Genomic DNA, 16,252 nt, shown 5'->3' on the forward strand with positions numbered 1-16,252 from the left:
AGCAAAGAGAAATTACAGTTTCTTCAAGTGCAGTTGCAAAAACCATCAAGCCCTATGATGAAACTGGCTCTCATGAGGACCGCCACAGGAATGGAAGACCCAGAGTTACCTCTGCTGCAGAGGATAAGTTCATCAGTTACCATCCTCAAATTGCAGCCCAAGTAAATGCTTCACAGAGTTCAAGTAACAGACGCATCTCAACATCAACTGTTCAGAAGAGACTGTGAATCAGGCCTTCAAGGTCGAATTTCTGCAAAGAAACCACTATTAAAGGACACCAATCAGAAGAAGAGACTTGCTTGGGCCAAGAAACACAAGCAATGGACATTAGACTGGTAGAAATCTGTCCTTGGTCTGATAAGTCCTTGAGACGCAGAGTAGGTCAACGGATGATCTCCGCACGTGTGGTTCCCACGTGAAGCATGGAGGAGGTGCTTTGCTGCTGACACTGATTTATTTAGAATTCAACGCACACTTAAGCAGCATGGCTACCACAGCATTCTGCAGCAATACACCATCCCATCTGGTCTGTGCTTAGTGGGACTATCATTTGTTTTTCCACAGGACAATGACCCAACACACCTCCAGGCTGTGTAAGGGCTATTTGACCAAAAAGGAGAGGGATGCATCATGACCTGGCCTCCGCTATCACTCGACCTCAACCCAATTGAGATGGTTTGGGATGAGTTGGACCGCAGAGTTGCAGGCTGCTTTTCCTTCAGTGCTCAGCATGTGGGAACTCCTTCAAGGCTGTTGGAAAAGCATTCCAAGTGAAGCTGGTTGAGAGAAGGCCAAGAGTGTGCAAAGCTGTCATCAAGGTAAAGGGTGGCTACTTTGAAGACTCTGAAATATAAAATATATTTTGATTTAACACTTTTTGGGTTACTACATAATTCCATATGTGTAATTTCAAAGTGTGTCTCCTGTTAATCTACAATGTAGTGAAGTCAAAATAAAGAAAAACCCTTGAATGAGTCGGTGTCCAAACTAGAATGAGACTAGAGGTCACAGAATATTTTGTGTGCATCCTTTTTTTAATTCATACAAACAATGATAACAAGCAGAATGAATATGGTGAAAACCGATCCTGTCCTTTCAGCTGAGCTCTCCTGCGGTTCTGATCAAACAATCCACCTTAAAAACATTCATCGGACTCTCTAAATACAGACTCATATGTCTCATTCACTGGGTTCAGTTGGTATCATCAGCATTCGTTTGTTTTTTACTGTGCCATCATCCAGACTAAGGTAGAATGGACAGAAATAAATGACCCACAATAGGTCGTTTCAGATCATGGAATATCTTAAAATTAGCGTTGAATGATACACAAACATAAGACTGATCTGTGCTTCAATAAATCTATATTATGGAAAACTAACAATGTAGATATTGAGGACTTGATCACTCCAATTGAGGTGATAGTTCAGAGGCACAAATAGAGCTCAGAGAGAGTATAACACCTGACATGGCATCAAACGCAGCCAGACACTGTTCCTTAGTAACAGGGAAATGAAGAGAGGGGAGGAAGTTAACATACAGTGTGGTGATAATGGCTGATCGTTTTCATGGCATGATAAACGCCAGTCCAGTCTCTTTCAGTCCTCCTCGTCCTCATCTTCCTCATAGTAGCGGTTCCTCTTAATCATCTCCTCTACAGACACGGCCTCCTCGCCGTTCCAGAAGCCCACATCCTGAGACGTGCGGTTGGTCTTGGACTTCGGCTCAGTCTCCAGAGACGAGGGGGGCGCGGCAATCTCTGACGAGGCAGTCTGGCAGTTTTGAGAAGGTAACCCTTCCCCCTCTTTTCCTGCTCCCTCTTCTTCTCCCTCCAGCTTTTCCTCTTCCTCCCTGTCATTCTTTGCTCCCTGTTCATGGTTTGCTTCTAGTAATTCGTGGTGGTCTTTCAGACGTGCGACTCTCCCCTCCATCCCCTCGTCCTCAGAGCTGGTGTGGATGTCCACGTAGCTGTCGTCAGAAGGTGTGTGGTAGTCGGGTGACAGGCTGTTTGGTTGTTCCTGGTCCTCCATGCCTTGTTCCTCAGGGCTACAGGCCAGTTCAGGCTCCCTGTCCTCGAATGAGCTTCTCCTCTCCAGTGGCTCGGGATTGGCTGTCTGACTGGCAGCAGGAGCGGGAGCATGGGAGGCCATGGCCAATGAGAAGGGTCGGCTACGCTCCTTGAGGGAGGCGCTCCTGCAGAGGGTGGAGCGTACGGTGGGCTCTGGGCTCTGGTCGGTGGAGGCTGAGTCATCCTCTGGGGGCCACTTAGCACGGGATTGTTTCCCAGCGGAGCTCCCGTCTAAGGTGGGACTGTCCCCAATGTTACCCCCCTCTCCGTCTCCTTCAGTGCGGGGGGGCCAGGAGATCTTCAGCCGACGTGTTTCCACTGGCTTGTCCTTCTCTGCTGAGCTCTGGGCGCGGGTCTCCAGGGAGGCCGTCACCACGTTGACCTTGGCCAGTGGAGACTCCTCTACTGCTGGGCTGATCAACAGCGTGCCAGTAGAGGCGCACTTCTTCAGCTTGTCTTTGGAAAAGGAGGTGGCCTTGGTAGTCAGCTCTGTCCTGGGTTCCTCCCCAGCCCCACTCTCTCCTTTGGTCTCCCACAGCTCCTTGTGAGGGCGCAGGCCGAAGCCCTCGTCGTAGTTGCCCTTGGCCTTGAACAGCTGGCAGAAGTGAGGCTTGCAGTAGACGTGGCTGTGCAGGGAGGCGTAGGTCCCCAGGCTGGCCAGCAGAGGGAGACAAAGACAACATATTGAGAAATATTTTTTCCTAATCTTGCCGCATAAACCCCGATCCTAAACTCAAGAGGAACAACACTGTGGACCTAAAGACGATATCAATTCCACTAATAGTGAGATTAACAGATGTTTTAACAAATAAACAATTCCTTGCTGCATGGTGTCTGTCCCATCCTATCCCCTCACCTGAGTTTGGTGTTGCAGTGGGAGCATCTGAAACAGGTGTTGTGGTAGACCTTTTGGTTGGCTACCAGACGCTCTAAAGGGTAGACTGTCTTCTGACATGACACACAACTCTCCCGTGCAGGCAAGCAGAAGCTCTGTACACACACAAAATAGAGGCATTCAAGGCACGTTGGGAGAGTGAATGGTTGGTTTGGCAATTGCTCTGAGACAAATCCAGAAAAGGGACTGTTGAATTCACCCTGGAGGTCTTGGGTTGAGCTTGGTCCTTCTGAGTCTGGGATGCAGAGAAGGTGCCGGTACTGGAGCCTGCTGTGATGAGACTAAAATCAGTAATGGCACACATTGGACACCAGAGGGAGCTGTTGTGAAAATACTGCCCTAACGTTCACGAGCTGAAACCTATAGAGGAGACATAAATAATGACAGACAATAATATACTGTAGATCTGGTGAAATGCAGTGGAGCACCAAATCAGTTACCATTGCTCTCTGTGGAAGATGCTTTCCTACTGTTGGGCTCTGAGTCCGGACCCTGAGAGGAGAGGGAGAGGTGGTGATTTAGAGGTGTTTCTCTCACACACACACACACACACGAGAACACAATTCCTCACCGTGTCCACACTGCCTGGGGGTACGTTCTCCTTCTGTTTGCTGCAGAGGTCAGAGTCCAGCTGATCACTCTGCCAGAGAGAGAAAAACAGGGATGTGTTTTAGAGTTGGGATAAGTGGCGCAGCGGTCTAAGGCACTGCATCTCAGTGCTAGAGGCATCACTACAGACCCTGGTTTGATTCCAGGTTGTATCACAACCGACCGTGATTGGGAGTCCCATAAGGCGGTGCACAATTGGCCCAGCGTCTTTAGAGTTAGGCCAAGGTAGGCCGTCATTGTAAATAAGAATTTGTTAACTGATTTGCCTGGTTAAATGAATAAATCAAATAACAGTAACCCCTTCTCACTTTGGGGTCAAGTTCCAGCCTGATCCAAGACCACCGCTGCGCTCTCGTTTCTCGAACAGAATGTAAGCTCGCACGACTTCAGGATCGTTATACCTTACGAGGCTAGTCAAGTTCCGTCAGGTTTAAGAACCATGGACTTCTTACATGATCTTCCATGGCAGGCAGGCAGTGAAGCAGAGTAAAGGACAGGTACTCACGCTGACTGAGGAGGATAACACCTCTGTTTTAGACACAGCAGCCTGGTACATGGCCATCCTGTCCCTCAGGGGCATGGACTCTATGCTCCCTGAATCTAGGAGACCCGACAGAGAGAAGCACAGGTTACACACACACACACCTCTCATAAGCTATGGAGACGACAGTACAGGTGATCCATTCAGCACAATGCAGACTGTCTGGGTCATGGGATGCGTCCCAAGTGGCACCCTGTTCCCTATATAGTGTACTCTTTTATTTATTTATTTTTTACCAGAACCTATGGTATTTGGTCAACAGCAGTGCACTATATAGGGAATAGGATGCTATTTGGGATATGCCCATGGTGTTCGTCAGGCTGCGACGGGAACACAGGGTCACAGGGGGAATAGAAGGGAAAGGCCCTCTTCCCGTAACTATCATTATTCCTGTAATCAGACATTCTGCTGATCACGGCACTTTAGGAAGGCGCCATCTACAGTCACTGACCCAGTACATTTACAGGAAAGAGGTAGTCTGGACAACTTACGTATGCTTAGTCTGTCTGTACACCTCTCTAGCCTAGTGAAACAATATGTGCATCCTCGTGGAGAACAGTACATTTGCTTTTAACTCGTGAGTGAGTGAGTGAGTGAGTGAGTGAGTGAGCGAGCGCTCTGTCAGCGTAATAGTACCTCCAAGTAGCTGATCCATGTTGTCAGTGATGCCTCCGGTCCCTCCAATCCTCACAGGCTCTCTGGACACCTGGAAACACAGAACCAAGCCACGCTATCAGGACGGTATATTCCATTAGGGTAGCCTTTACATTGTAGATTGAGCAGGCTCTGAACATACGGAATAAGGCCAGCAGCACTTGCCTCGTGCTTTGCATACAGAACCATATGATGCTCACGTCGCTGAAACTAAATTTAAGGCAGGGGAGAACCAGGGCCATCCATCAGACAGCTCTGAGCCCAGTGCTCTGACAGTGAGATGAGTTGTGCGGAGAGATGAGAAGGAAATAGGTGAGAGAGGCGAGGAGGTGGTGTGGCAGCCTGTCAGGGAGTCCGCTGCAGTATCAGCCTGGCTTGTTGTCCAGCCTCCGTCCCAGCTGTCTGCCTCTCGTGCTCAGCCCAGCCCTCCTCTACTCTAATCCCCTTGTGAGCTAGAACCTTAGGGAGAAAAGGCGAGACGGACACCCCAGTCTGTCTTCCTGTCCACAGTCCCACATCCCCAGTCAACACCAGCACCCGCCAGGAGACTCACCAGTCACCCTCCTGCCTGACACACGGCACGGCGCATTCTGAACACAGCTGAAGACGAGACCGAGTGGCTGCCTACTTTTCAACTCTCGTTTCAGTGATCAGGCCATCGGTGAGAGAGGGATTTCGTAGAGCCAAAAGGTCAGTGGTAAAAGCCGAGAGGAGAAGACATGCTGTTCTTGGCACACCTGTAATAGCAGAGACTCAAGTTAAGCCTGGCTTCACCTGGCCTCTACCCGCTCAATGCCAGAACAGCCTATGGTTGAGCCCCAAATGTTGACGTATTGCCTATAATATAGGGCACTACTTTTGACCAGGGCAAAGAGGGCTCTGGTCAAAAGTAGTGCTCTGTGTAGGGAATAGGGTGCCATTTGGAACGCGCCCGGTCTCCTGCCTCCTATCCGTTTGTACCGCTTGTGTCTGTAAGCCACGGGTGTGATCGGTATCAGAGATTAGAGGAGCAGCAGGGTGCCACAAAGCCCTGGTCGGCTGGGACTGCGCCGGGCACAACCTTATAATACACAGACAGACCGAGAGAGATGGGGAGGCAAAGGGTGGATAAAATCCTGAAATACAAGGACGAGACAGAGCAGTGCTGTTCCGGGGGAAAAGTCTATATAGAGTTGTGCATTCGTGGCCGTCTGGTTTTTAGATTTGCATTCGCAGAAGGGGGTGATATGTGCTGTTCCATCCTCCAGAGTGGATTCATCTAGGCACTAGACTCCAGACAGAGCCAGGCAGAGGAAGCCAGACCCCAGACGGACCCCAGGCCCGAGAGACCTCTCTCTAACGCAGCCGGAGGCCCCTTCCCAAGCGTGACCACTCTTCAGCCTGATCCCTCTCCTCTCAACCCCTCTCCAGACGGTGGTCACGGGTGGTGCCTCAACAATATGGGGGAGCAGGCGGTGGATGTAAACAAACAAACAGCCAGAAGGCAGCTGAGCTTCGATAGGGAGGAACTGATCAGCGGCCCAGACAAAGAGCTCTGACACTAATCCCACTGACAATTAAAACCCCCGTAGACAGACTGAAGTTCCTCCCTAAAGCCTACCGCCTGCCGGCTGGCTGCCTGGGCCCCAGAACAATAACAAGAAACAAGGCCAATTCAAATCGGTGAGTTGTAGGCTAGGCTACATATAGCACAAAACCACCATTGACAAAAACAAAGTCCTTAAAAATCCCTATTCACTGACAGATCAGTACTTTCATCAACCATAGTGTAGTCTGTGTATATGCTAGCCCTCCCATCAAAAGATTCAATTCACAGCATAATGCGCTATAACCTAATACAAACATACTAATCCAACAACAAGCAATGAAAGCAAACCCCAGATAGTCTCCGCTTTATGTTTCAAGACCGCAATGATGAATAGTGAGCTCAAGGAGGTCCGAGGTCGAGGGGTTTGAGACCAAACAAAGAAAAATATATATATATATATATATTTACCTCTCGCAAAGCAACGCAAGGAGATACAGGGAGAAGCAGACCAAAGCACGAGTTGAGGAGAGGAGAAGACTGTTACGCTGGAGCACTCATACCTGTCCTGGAGGAGTTTGGAACATCAACAGCAGCTAACTCAATTGTGTTCATTAGACTGTGGCTCCACTGGACTGGGCTGCCTGACAGAGCAGAGCAGGGACCACGACTGGACTGGTGCCTCCTTCCTTTCTGTCTCGTCACAGTCACACAGAGAGAGAGGAGCAGAGGGGAGGGGAGGCCTTCATGGGGGCATATGGAGGGGAGTGGGGGGGCTAAAGAGGGAGGGGGGGTGAAGTTGGGTCAATTAAGTGCCTCTCCCTCATGACCGTCTCCTCCAGGGAGAGGAGGGGGAGAGAAGGCCTTTTCTTTGATAAATCAGAGAGGACCCGGGGAGGAAGAGCTATCTGAGGAGGCTCAGTTTGCTCATTTCTACTGCAGTCACGTGCAATGCCTGCCCCATGACATCACCGCCCCATGACATCACCGCCCCTGGAAGAGTAGCGGGGAGAGGGGCTAGGCCTACAGGCCAAGGAGCAGGGAGCCAGTCAGGGCTGGACGTGGAGGTGTGGGTCGAGGCCAGGGTGTGGGGGTGTGTGGGGAGAGCCCAGGTCACTTCCTGGCTTTCAGCTGGGAGAGAGAAAGCTGCTAATGTGCTTAAGGAAGGAAGGAAGGAAGGTTCAACCAGCTGGGGTGTGGCGAGGCAACTCATTAAGCCGCTACAAAACAATCCTCTGATCTGTTGTCCAGGCCATGTTCAAAAACAGACTAGTAAACTAGCTTTAGTAAAAGAATATGAAGGTCTGAATCTTGATCAACAATCAACCAAAAACGCTACCTCATAAGGAAGTTCCATTGAAAGTCTGGCCTTTCATTTCCAACGCCTAATATTTCATACAAGCCAGGGAAAATAAACAAGATATAGACTATTAGCCTAGAATAAAAAGGATCCTTTGCTTCTAAAACGAGTTTACCCACTTTTCTATTATCAAAATGGCTGTTAACCTCAAGTGAGTTTGAGGAGGAGGACAGTTTGTTTTGAAACCCCCATCCTACCCTCCTATCTGCCTAAGGGCATGTTTATATCTAGCCCATCTGTAGGAATGTACTGTGAGATGAGAACACTCAGAGCGATGCATGTGACTGGCAGCATGACTAACCCCAGGAGGGCTCTGACCCCTGGAGAACACACAGCACAACATTCTTTACTTCTGGAACAGGAACATTGACGACACACAGACCTGTTGTCTGCTACATCTTCAGAAAAAAAAAATCTTTCAAAACTCTACAATTCATAGGGCTGCTTCACAGGGCTGCTTCACAGGGCTGGCCTTTCCTTAGCAAACACATCTAAGTCACGGTCTCTGCTGGGTGATTTGACAAGTCCTAGTCAATCGATCAATAATATAATACTTTTAGCAAAGGTGTTTATCGTTGGTTTGCAATCTGTAGAGACTATGAGAATAGAAATGTTCGGAACTTTCGTGAATCACAGCACAGTTGAAAAATAAATGGCAAACAGAAATCAAAACTGGATGATGTTCAAAGAGAGATGGGAGGGGTTTAGTGGAGCTGAAGGGTGAGACAACAAATGTCCATAAAATGTATATAGGTTCAGAACTTTTGTAAAATGGCAGTTAGAAATCCAAAATGGATGGTGTTCAGAGACAGATGGGAGGGGTTGAGAGGAGCTGAAGGATGGGATTAAAAACAAACCAAAGATAACTATTGTAAAATACATTGTTTATTCAACTAGGTATGTTCGTAAAATCTATATAGTACGTATAAGCTGGAAGCAGAAGCCTAAGTGTTGTTTTCCCTTAGTTTACTCCAATTAGTGGAGGGGTGTAAATATAATTTACATAAGTATTCAGACCCTTTACTCAGTACTTTGTTGAAGCACCTTTGGCAGCGATTACAGCCTCGAGTCTTCTTGGGTATGACGCTACAAGCTTGGCACATCTCTATTTGGGGAGTTTCTTCCATTCTTCTCTGCAGATCCTCTCAAGCTCTGTCAGATTGGATGGGGAGCGTTGCTGCACAGCTGTTTTCAGGTCTCTCCAGAAATGTTTATCGGGTTCAAGTCCGGGCTCTGGCTGGGCGGCTCAAGGACATTCAGAGACTTGTCCCGAAGCCACACCTGCATTGTCTTTGCTGTGTTCTTAGGGTCGTTATCCTGTTGGAAGGTAAAACCTTCACCCCCAGTCTGAGGTCCTGAGTGCTCTGGAGGAGTTTTTTTTAATCAAGGATCTCTCTGTACTTTGCTCCATTCATCTTTCCCTCAATCCTGACTAGTCTCCCAGTCCCTGCTGCTGAAAAAAGTTCTCCACAGCATGATGCTGCCACCACCATGCTTCAACGTAGGGATGGTGCCAGGTTTGCTCAAGATGTAACGCTTGGCACTCAGGCCAAAGAGTTCGATGCTGCAGAAATGTGTTGGTACCCTTCCCCAGATCTTGTAGAAACATCAGGAGGATCATTGGAAACAGGATGCACCTGAGCTCAATATCGAGTCTTTTTGCAAAGGGTCTGAATACTTATGTAAATAAGGTTTTTCAGTTTTATATACAAACGTGCATGCATTTCTAAAAACCTGTTTTCACTTTGTTAATATGGGGTATTGTGTGTAGATTGAGATTTGAATTTCATTTAATCCATTTTAGAATAAGGCTGTAATGTAGCAAACTGTGGAAAAAGTCAAGGGGTCTGAATACTTTCCGAATGCACTGTATGTATGTTAGTATGTATGCATGTACACTACTGTTCAAAAGTTTGGGGTCACTTAGAAATGTCCTTGTTTTTGAAAGAAAGGCACATTTTTAAGTCACTGTCACAGAGTAGAAGGCCTCACAACACCTGATCAACATGACCACACTGGACTTCTAATACTTAAACAATATACAAGTGTTTCTCCAAAATACATGTGGAAACCACAGATTTGAAGAAACAAACGACTTTGATAAAAATAAAAGATTAAACAAACAATGCATTTTGCAGTAGTTCATCAGCTTTGTTCCTGTTTAGCCATTCTCATTTCTTATAATTTATGTGGTGGAAAATGGCAGAAAAATTACATATATCCTATTAAAATATTTAGGGGCGTGTAGCTTGTAAATCAGTAAGTTTGGACTTACTTTGTTCTGAAGGTTCTCTCCTTTCTCGAACATCATCTTGAGGTTGTTGAGGGGTATGTCGGGCTTCTCACTGGGGATGCAAGGCACTTCTGCTGCTCCTCCCTCCTGCCTCTCTCGGTCTCTCTGCTGCCGTCTCCTCTCCATACTTGGTCCTGCCTGGTCCTCTGCGGCTGTGGGACTGGTGTTGGGGTCTGGTGAGAGAGGTGGCTGGGCCTGAGTTGCCTGGGTCTGGTGCTTGGCGTTAGGATCTGAGGGGAGTAAGCGGCGAGTGTGGGGTAGGGTGGCACAAGGTGTGGCTGACTGGACAGGCTGCTCCCAAAGCTTCTTCAACACACTCAGGTTGCAACTGCGGGAAGTCTGTGGCGACGGCTCCGCAGCCTGGAGGAGGGGGTAAAGACCGACAGTCTGTCTGACTAACGGATCATAATCACTGACACATTCCAGAAGCATCCCAACTGGCTGAATCCATAACGTAGATACTTAAGAGACCAGGATTAGTTTTTTGGTTTTGTGTCGTGTAAAAGAGAAACGCTGAGGAATGATATGCGGTAGTAATTACAGGGGGGTGATACAGATCAGATACCAGTGTTACACCCACATAAATTGTTTCAGGAGACGAGTCGGTCTCCGATTTCTTCCATAGCTACTAATACAGCTACCGTTAGCTTTCAACCTGAGTAGCATCTTCCTACCAGACCTCTCCCTGGTTAACCCAACCTGGTTATGACGACAGTTTCTCATGCTCATCAAATGACTAGGACCATATGACGAGAACACTCTAAGGGGTTTTTAACACAAGCTTCAATGCTTACTTTCAAGTAAACAACGGACGCATTGTCCTCTGTTTAGACAACCATAACAGTAAGATAAGTGGAGCTAAAAGTTTCACAGCCATTTAAATGAATGAGAAATAAGGACCTTAACAATTCATAGTTTTCCTCTCACTACCGTCTGTCTCCTTTTGTCAAAGAAAAATAGTAAAAACCTTGGAAAGCCCGGTAACCTGGAGATCCAGTTGGCTCTGTGTCTGTTGGGTGGAAATGATAAAAGCTCTCCCAGATGTGAGCTTTGAGACAAGATCTGCATGAAGGAGCTAGCTTGCCCACCCCTCTATGCCAAGAGAGAGTGTGAGAGAAACACAGAGAGGGAAGGAGGGAGAGAAATAGAGTAACAGTGGAAGAGAGAGGGGGGAACATAGAAAGAGAAAGAAAAGAAAGAGGATGAGTAAGAGAGAGAGAAAAAAAACAGAAAAGGTCAATTGAAAGAAGGGGAAAATCCCAAAAACGAGAGAGCAGGAAATTGTCATTTTTGGAGAAATGAACCATTTGAGGATAGAGACCAGCAGCATGCCCCCCCCACACACACAAACTGTGAAGACTAACAGATTTTCTTATGTTAAGTTCTCCTGCTAACAGTGACGATGTACATAATTGTAGCAACAACAACAAAAAATCCCACTAAATGCCTTGAAAGCCTTGCTCACAATACAACAGCTGACTTATTCCAGACTCAGACACATACCTGGGATTGAAAAAGCTTAATGAAAATAACTCAATTCCCTGCTGTCTGTTTATATCCCCTCAGGTGACATTCCCGGGCCCAGCCAACAGACCTCCAGGAAGTGTGTCTGTATTGCCCAGGTGGGATCTGGCATTACATTGTAGTCCTTCATGCCTGTGAAGTGCGTGACCACCCAGTGTTAATTGATCAGGTCTGTAACAGAAGCGAGGAAGTGATGCGAGGTACTGGGAGCAACAGAGGTTATCTACCTTCAGATTAAACGTCTCTGAAGACGGATTAAAGCTTTACTACTGTATCCTCCAAGTGCCATATGTGGACAGGCATGACTGTGCGTGTTTAGGCCTGAGAGAGAAATAGGTTCATCCCAATGTCTCTAGCTTTGTTAGATATTAGTCTCTTCAACCTTGACTGGGTACTTACGGCTTTCTTCCTCTCCAGGTTGGCTTCCTCTGCAGCCAGTTGGTACCTTGGAAGAGGATGGAGGGGGTTGTGAGGATAGGGTTGCATAACGGATCAATTGGATCTCAGAAATATCTGGCTGTATCATGGCTTAGCCAGTGCTGTTTCCACATTTGCTAGACAAACTGGTAAAACTCTAGCCTGGTCCCAGATCTGTTTGTGCTCTTGCCTACTCCATGACAATGAGTTGGCATGATAGCACAAGCAGACTGGCACTATTAAATCCAGTTTCAAAATATTGCTCAGCAGACAAGGAGAGGACAGAGAGTGGGAGGGAGTGTGTGATCTAATGTTATGGTTCCAAGCAGCAGAACGAACTGGGATGGGAAAAGCTATCAGTGGTCAGTAGGAGAGGGAAAGATAAACTTAACACTGAAGTGAGTATTTGCGTTTCTACCTTGGAACAAGTATAAGGGTATAGGAAGAGAGTGAGAGCAATAGATACAACTGGGTGTCTGTACATGTGAAGCAAGAAGAGAAAGTGAGTAACAGTTAAGGTGAATGAGAGCGATAGGACCACAGACCGAAGGGGTAACCCAGACACGTGACTAGGGCTACAAAGCTGAAGCATAATGGTAGTGAGAGGAAGTCCGGTCCCGGGTATAGTGGGAGAGAATGGAACTAGGTGAAACTGGGCCGACATTATGCTCTCTTTTTTTTTTAGCTTTCTTTTCCCAAAACTAGAATCTGTTACGAACACGGTGCCCTACGTTTTATAGACTTGACGCTTTGCCAACGTTTTTGGGGGTAAATTGCGTTGTTTAGAAGGAGTGCAAGGTTCAATTGAGTTTATGCACATTTCAGAAAGGAGGCGTACCCTAACAGAAATATGCAAATACATACTACAACGCGCGGATAGGATCTCGCTCGCGCATGGCTTGGTCCGACTTCTTGTTTATTCTGCCCACTATCCGTAATTTGCTCCCACTGTAAACGACACATATGAACTATCTTGAGTTATTTATAAATATATTTAATACTACTGTACCCCACTTACTTCGAGAAGCGCTCAGCGATGGCATTGTTCTTTCCTCTGGTGCCAACTATGGACAATTCCGCAGCGGTGACTCTGAGGGACTGGGAGGCCCACTGTCTGCGACTGAACGGAGCAACGGTCATCTCGGTTGTTCTCAGGAAAAGACTGCTCTAGCTGGCTGAATAGGAAGAAAAATATATAGTATATTACATTTACCTCACAAATAACGGAACAAAAATAAGATTCTACCCTAGACAATCATACTCCTCTATATCAGCATATGGTGTGTGCAAGCCATAGGTCTATGGTATGAGTGGTCTGCAGTGAGCGACAGTAGGCCACTATTGTGTAAAATGACACATGGTTCCTGTGGATGAATAAATCAGCAAGGAGTAAGGCACTAGCCAGCACACAGCAGCTACTCATCCAACTCAGGCCTCTCATTGAGTCACTGAACTCATGAACTTGAAGACCCCAAGCTACTACTCACTGCATACACAGGCCTTGCCTGGTCATCTTTCTCAGTGTCATACAGAGACAGTGAAGTGTCCACTTGTTTCCTGGGACGTCACACAGACTTTCTGTCTGGAAACCAGGGCAAGCAGATTACATGCATTCACTCTCAGCCTTACTGTTCTACAGTATGCAGTTCATTTCAACTGTCATTTCAGAATTACACATGGTTCACAGTACAAAAAACAATTAGCCAATGTGGAGGATGTTGAGGATTCTAGTTAGGAAATAGCTTCTGGGGTTCCGAGCTAACGTACTGTACTGTCAAACTAGCCTATTGGTGTAATGTCCTTTTTTAACAGGTAAGATAGGACAGGTAGACCTAGACTATACTTTTCTTTGGTAATGAGACACCTTGCACACATCCACCAACAGCAGATACACCACCGTTATTATGAATAACAATAATGTTGAAGTTCCCATTTAGCAGGTTGGCATTAATCCAAATATGCTGCTCTGGAATATAGGCAAGCCTTAAAGGCCCAGTGCAGTCAAAAAAAAACATGGTTTCCTGTGTTTTATATACAGTATATTTCCAAACTCTGAAGTTGGAATAATATGGTGAAAATTATAATTAATGCCCTTTTAGTGTACGAGTTGTTTGAAAAGAGACCCTGAAATTTCAGCCTGTTTTGGTGGGATGGAGTTTTGGCCTACCTGGTGACATCACCAGGCAGTAAATTAGTTAATATACCAATAAGAAAGAAAGTTTCAAACCTCTCTGCCAATAACAGCTAGTTTTCAGTTTTCCCCTCCCACTCAAACCACTTCCAGACAGTCCTAGACAAATTATTTGCTAATACGTTATTTGTTTCTTTTAGACCATTTTAATTGAAAATAATCACAGTAAGGTACTTAATTATTACCCATAAATTATTTAGTATTTAGATAAAAACGGCTGCATTGGACCTTTAACACTTCTCTATTTCTTTGTCCACTGATCAAACACCACACACATCAAATCAAAATATCACCTCAGACAACACATTTTCGAAATTGCCAGCAGCATATGACTGACTACAATCAAATATTTAACTAATAGGAAATGACTTGAGCACCGAGAGCAAAATACCAAGTTGGATGCCAAATTAGGAATCCAACTTAACTTTCAAATCAGTATTTCCAGAAAGATGTCTAAGTACTAGGATAAGCCTTTCTACACAAAACATGTTTTTTTAATCATCACCTCTACCCCCATAGAAAGCTCAGGCATGTTACATACCTTCAAGTTTTTCTTATCACTCCTCTCTTATTTCTTGATGCTTGTTTCAACCTCCCTCTTTTCCTTCTCCTCAGTAACACTTTGCTGTCTGGCACTGCTGTGTGCTGTGGTCATGGAAGTATGTGTGCTTAGGAAAATGGGAGTGGGCAAATCAACACCATGAGACTCTTTCCAACCAATAACATAGCAGCATTTACTTCCACCTGGCAGGTACAGTACAAGCTGCCCTTCCCATCCAAACCACTGTGTTCCCCAGAGTGAATCTGAAAGCAAAAAAAGGTGGGTACATACAGTATAGACTACACCTCCTTACAGTATGACACATGAGGAAGCATCCCACTCAATTCCTGGAAGTGAAGCAAACTCTACCTCCCTTCTCATGAGGTCAAAGGCTGAGAGGATGTGAGTCATTCACAATCCAGACAAACTCCACTCTGTGTGTGTGTGTGTGTGTGTGATCAAAAGACGAGACTTACTTCTTATCACTATATCAAACCCATGTTATCATCCCTCTTCAACTCCTTAAAAGGTCTGTATGTTTATCTGTATTCCGGGCCATTCTGTCTATCAATTAACCCATACCAAAACAATCCTCTATACCTTGTTGTACCTAGTCTAAGATGTTTAAGACACTGTTATTGTGCCATCTAATTTACCATGTGGTTAAACAGGACTGCTAAGCTTCAGATTGGTGTGGCACCAGGGTCTAGTCTACATCAGTGACACATCACTACAGTCTAATCCAAACCACATGATTTCCCTGCGTGTGTAGGGAAGGGCTCTGTGTCCATAGAATTTAACGTAACCTGACACATAACTATGTCTATGGCATACAGTATTTTGAGAATACAAAGTTGTGTAACAGCTAAAAACCCAGTGTGGATCAGATTCAGGATTAATCACTCTGTCTTTACTTTGGGTGGTCTGTATGGCTTTGGAGCAAAGTTAATACCATTTTTGGATTTTCTATTCATTTTTACATTTTGATTTGGAATTCAATTTAGTTTAATTTATTTTTCAGACTTGATTTACTCGTTTTTATTCAGTTTCGGTTTGATAAAAACATTTCTATTGAGTTTTTATATGATTTAGTTTTAGTGTTAGTGTTCGGGAATAAAAGTAGGGTTATGCATGGGAGGCTAGGAGCCATTTATGTGGTGTAGGCTTATAGCAGGGGTACTCCAGTACTATTTGAGATGGTCTGTCACACAAATGTCCTAGTTGGCAAATGTCTGGATGGGTGTTGGCATTTATCGGCATAGTAACAAACCCACACCTCGCAACCTATGTGACACCAAACTGTTTACACTTCTTGTTGGCACAGAGAAAAATGTGCAGTTTCAAATCTCCTTTTCTGCAATTCTACGTTATTCCATGAGCTAGCAGAAAATGTAGCCATTTTAAATCTCATTTCCTGCAATTCTACTATTTGTAGATCAGTGATTCTACACCTCACTTTGCTCAAGCGGATCCTCTCCAACAGACTCAATCCCTGATCATCTGAGGCTATAAAAATGGGGCAATTGTGACAGTTAAAGGGGAGAGACTATGAATTCAACTAGAGAAAAAAATCTCTTGAACAAAAGAGCATGTCAAAACCCCGCTGGGACACTCTTTGCAGACAACAATATATTCTG

At 45.8% G+C, this 16,252-nt stretch overlaps 1 protein-coding gene across 2 annotated transcripts; it reads right to left on the bottom strand.

Moving 5' to 3' along the window:
• Positions 1-1,015: 1,015 nt before the first annotated feature.
• LOC115102531 (LIM domain and actin-binding protein 1-like) lies at positions 1,016-14,868 on the bottom strand. Of its 2 annotated transcripts, none has more exons than XM_029622585.2 (11): positions 14,616-14,868; positions 12,902-13,058; positions 11,866-11,911; positions 9,925-10,302; positions 4,747-4,816; positions 4,075-4,169; positions 3,532-3,600; positions 3,401-3,452; positions 3,160-3,227; positions 2,922-3,055; positions 1,016-2,718 (listed from the first exon to the last, which is right to left on the bottom strand). In XM_029622585.2, the coding sequence occupies exons 2-11, from the start codon at positions 13,021-13,023 to the stop codon at positions 1,596-1,598; spliced, it is 2,157 nt and encodes a 718-aa protein (XP_029478445.1). In that variant the 5' UTR covers positions 13,024-13,058; positions 14,616-14,868; the 3' UTR covers positions 1,016-1,595. The 2 variants fall into 2 exon arrangements, with proteins under 2 accessions (XP_029478445.1, XP_029478444.1); XM_029622584.2 differs by having other exon boundaries at positions 3,160-3,230.
• Positions 14,869-16,252: the final 1,384 nt, after the last annotated feature.

The sequence above is a fragment of the Oncorhynchus nerka genome, linkage group LG20 (genome assembly GCF_034236695.1).
Source record: "Oncorhynchus nerka isolate Pitt River linkage group LG20, Oner_Uvic_2.0, whole genome shotgun sequence".
Taxonomy (NCBI): Eukaryota; Metazoa; Chordata; class Actinopteri; order Salmoniformes; family Salmonidae; genus Oncorhynchus; species Oncorhynchus nerka.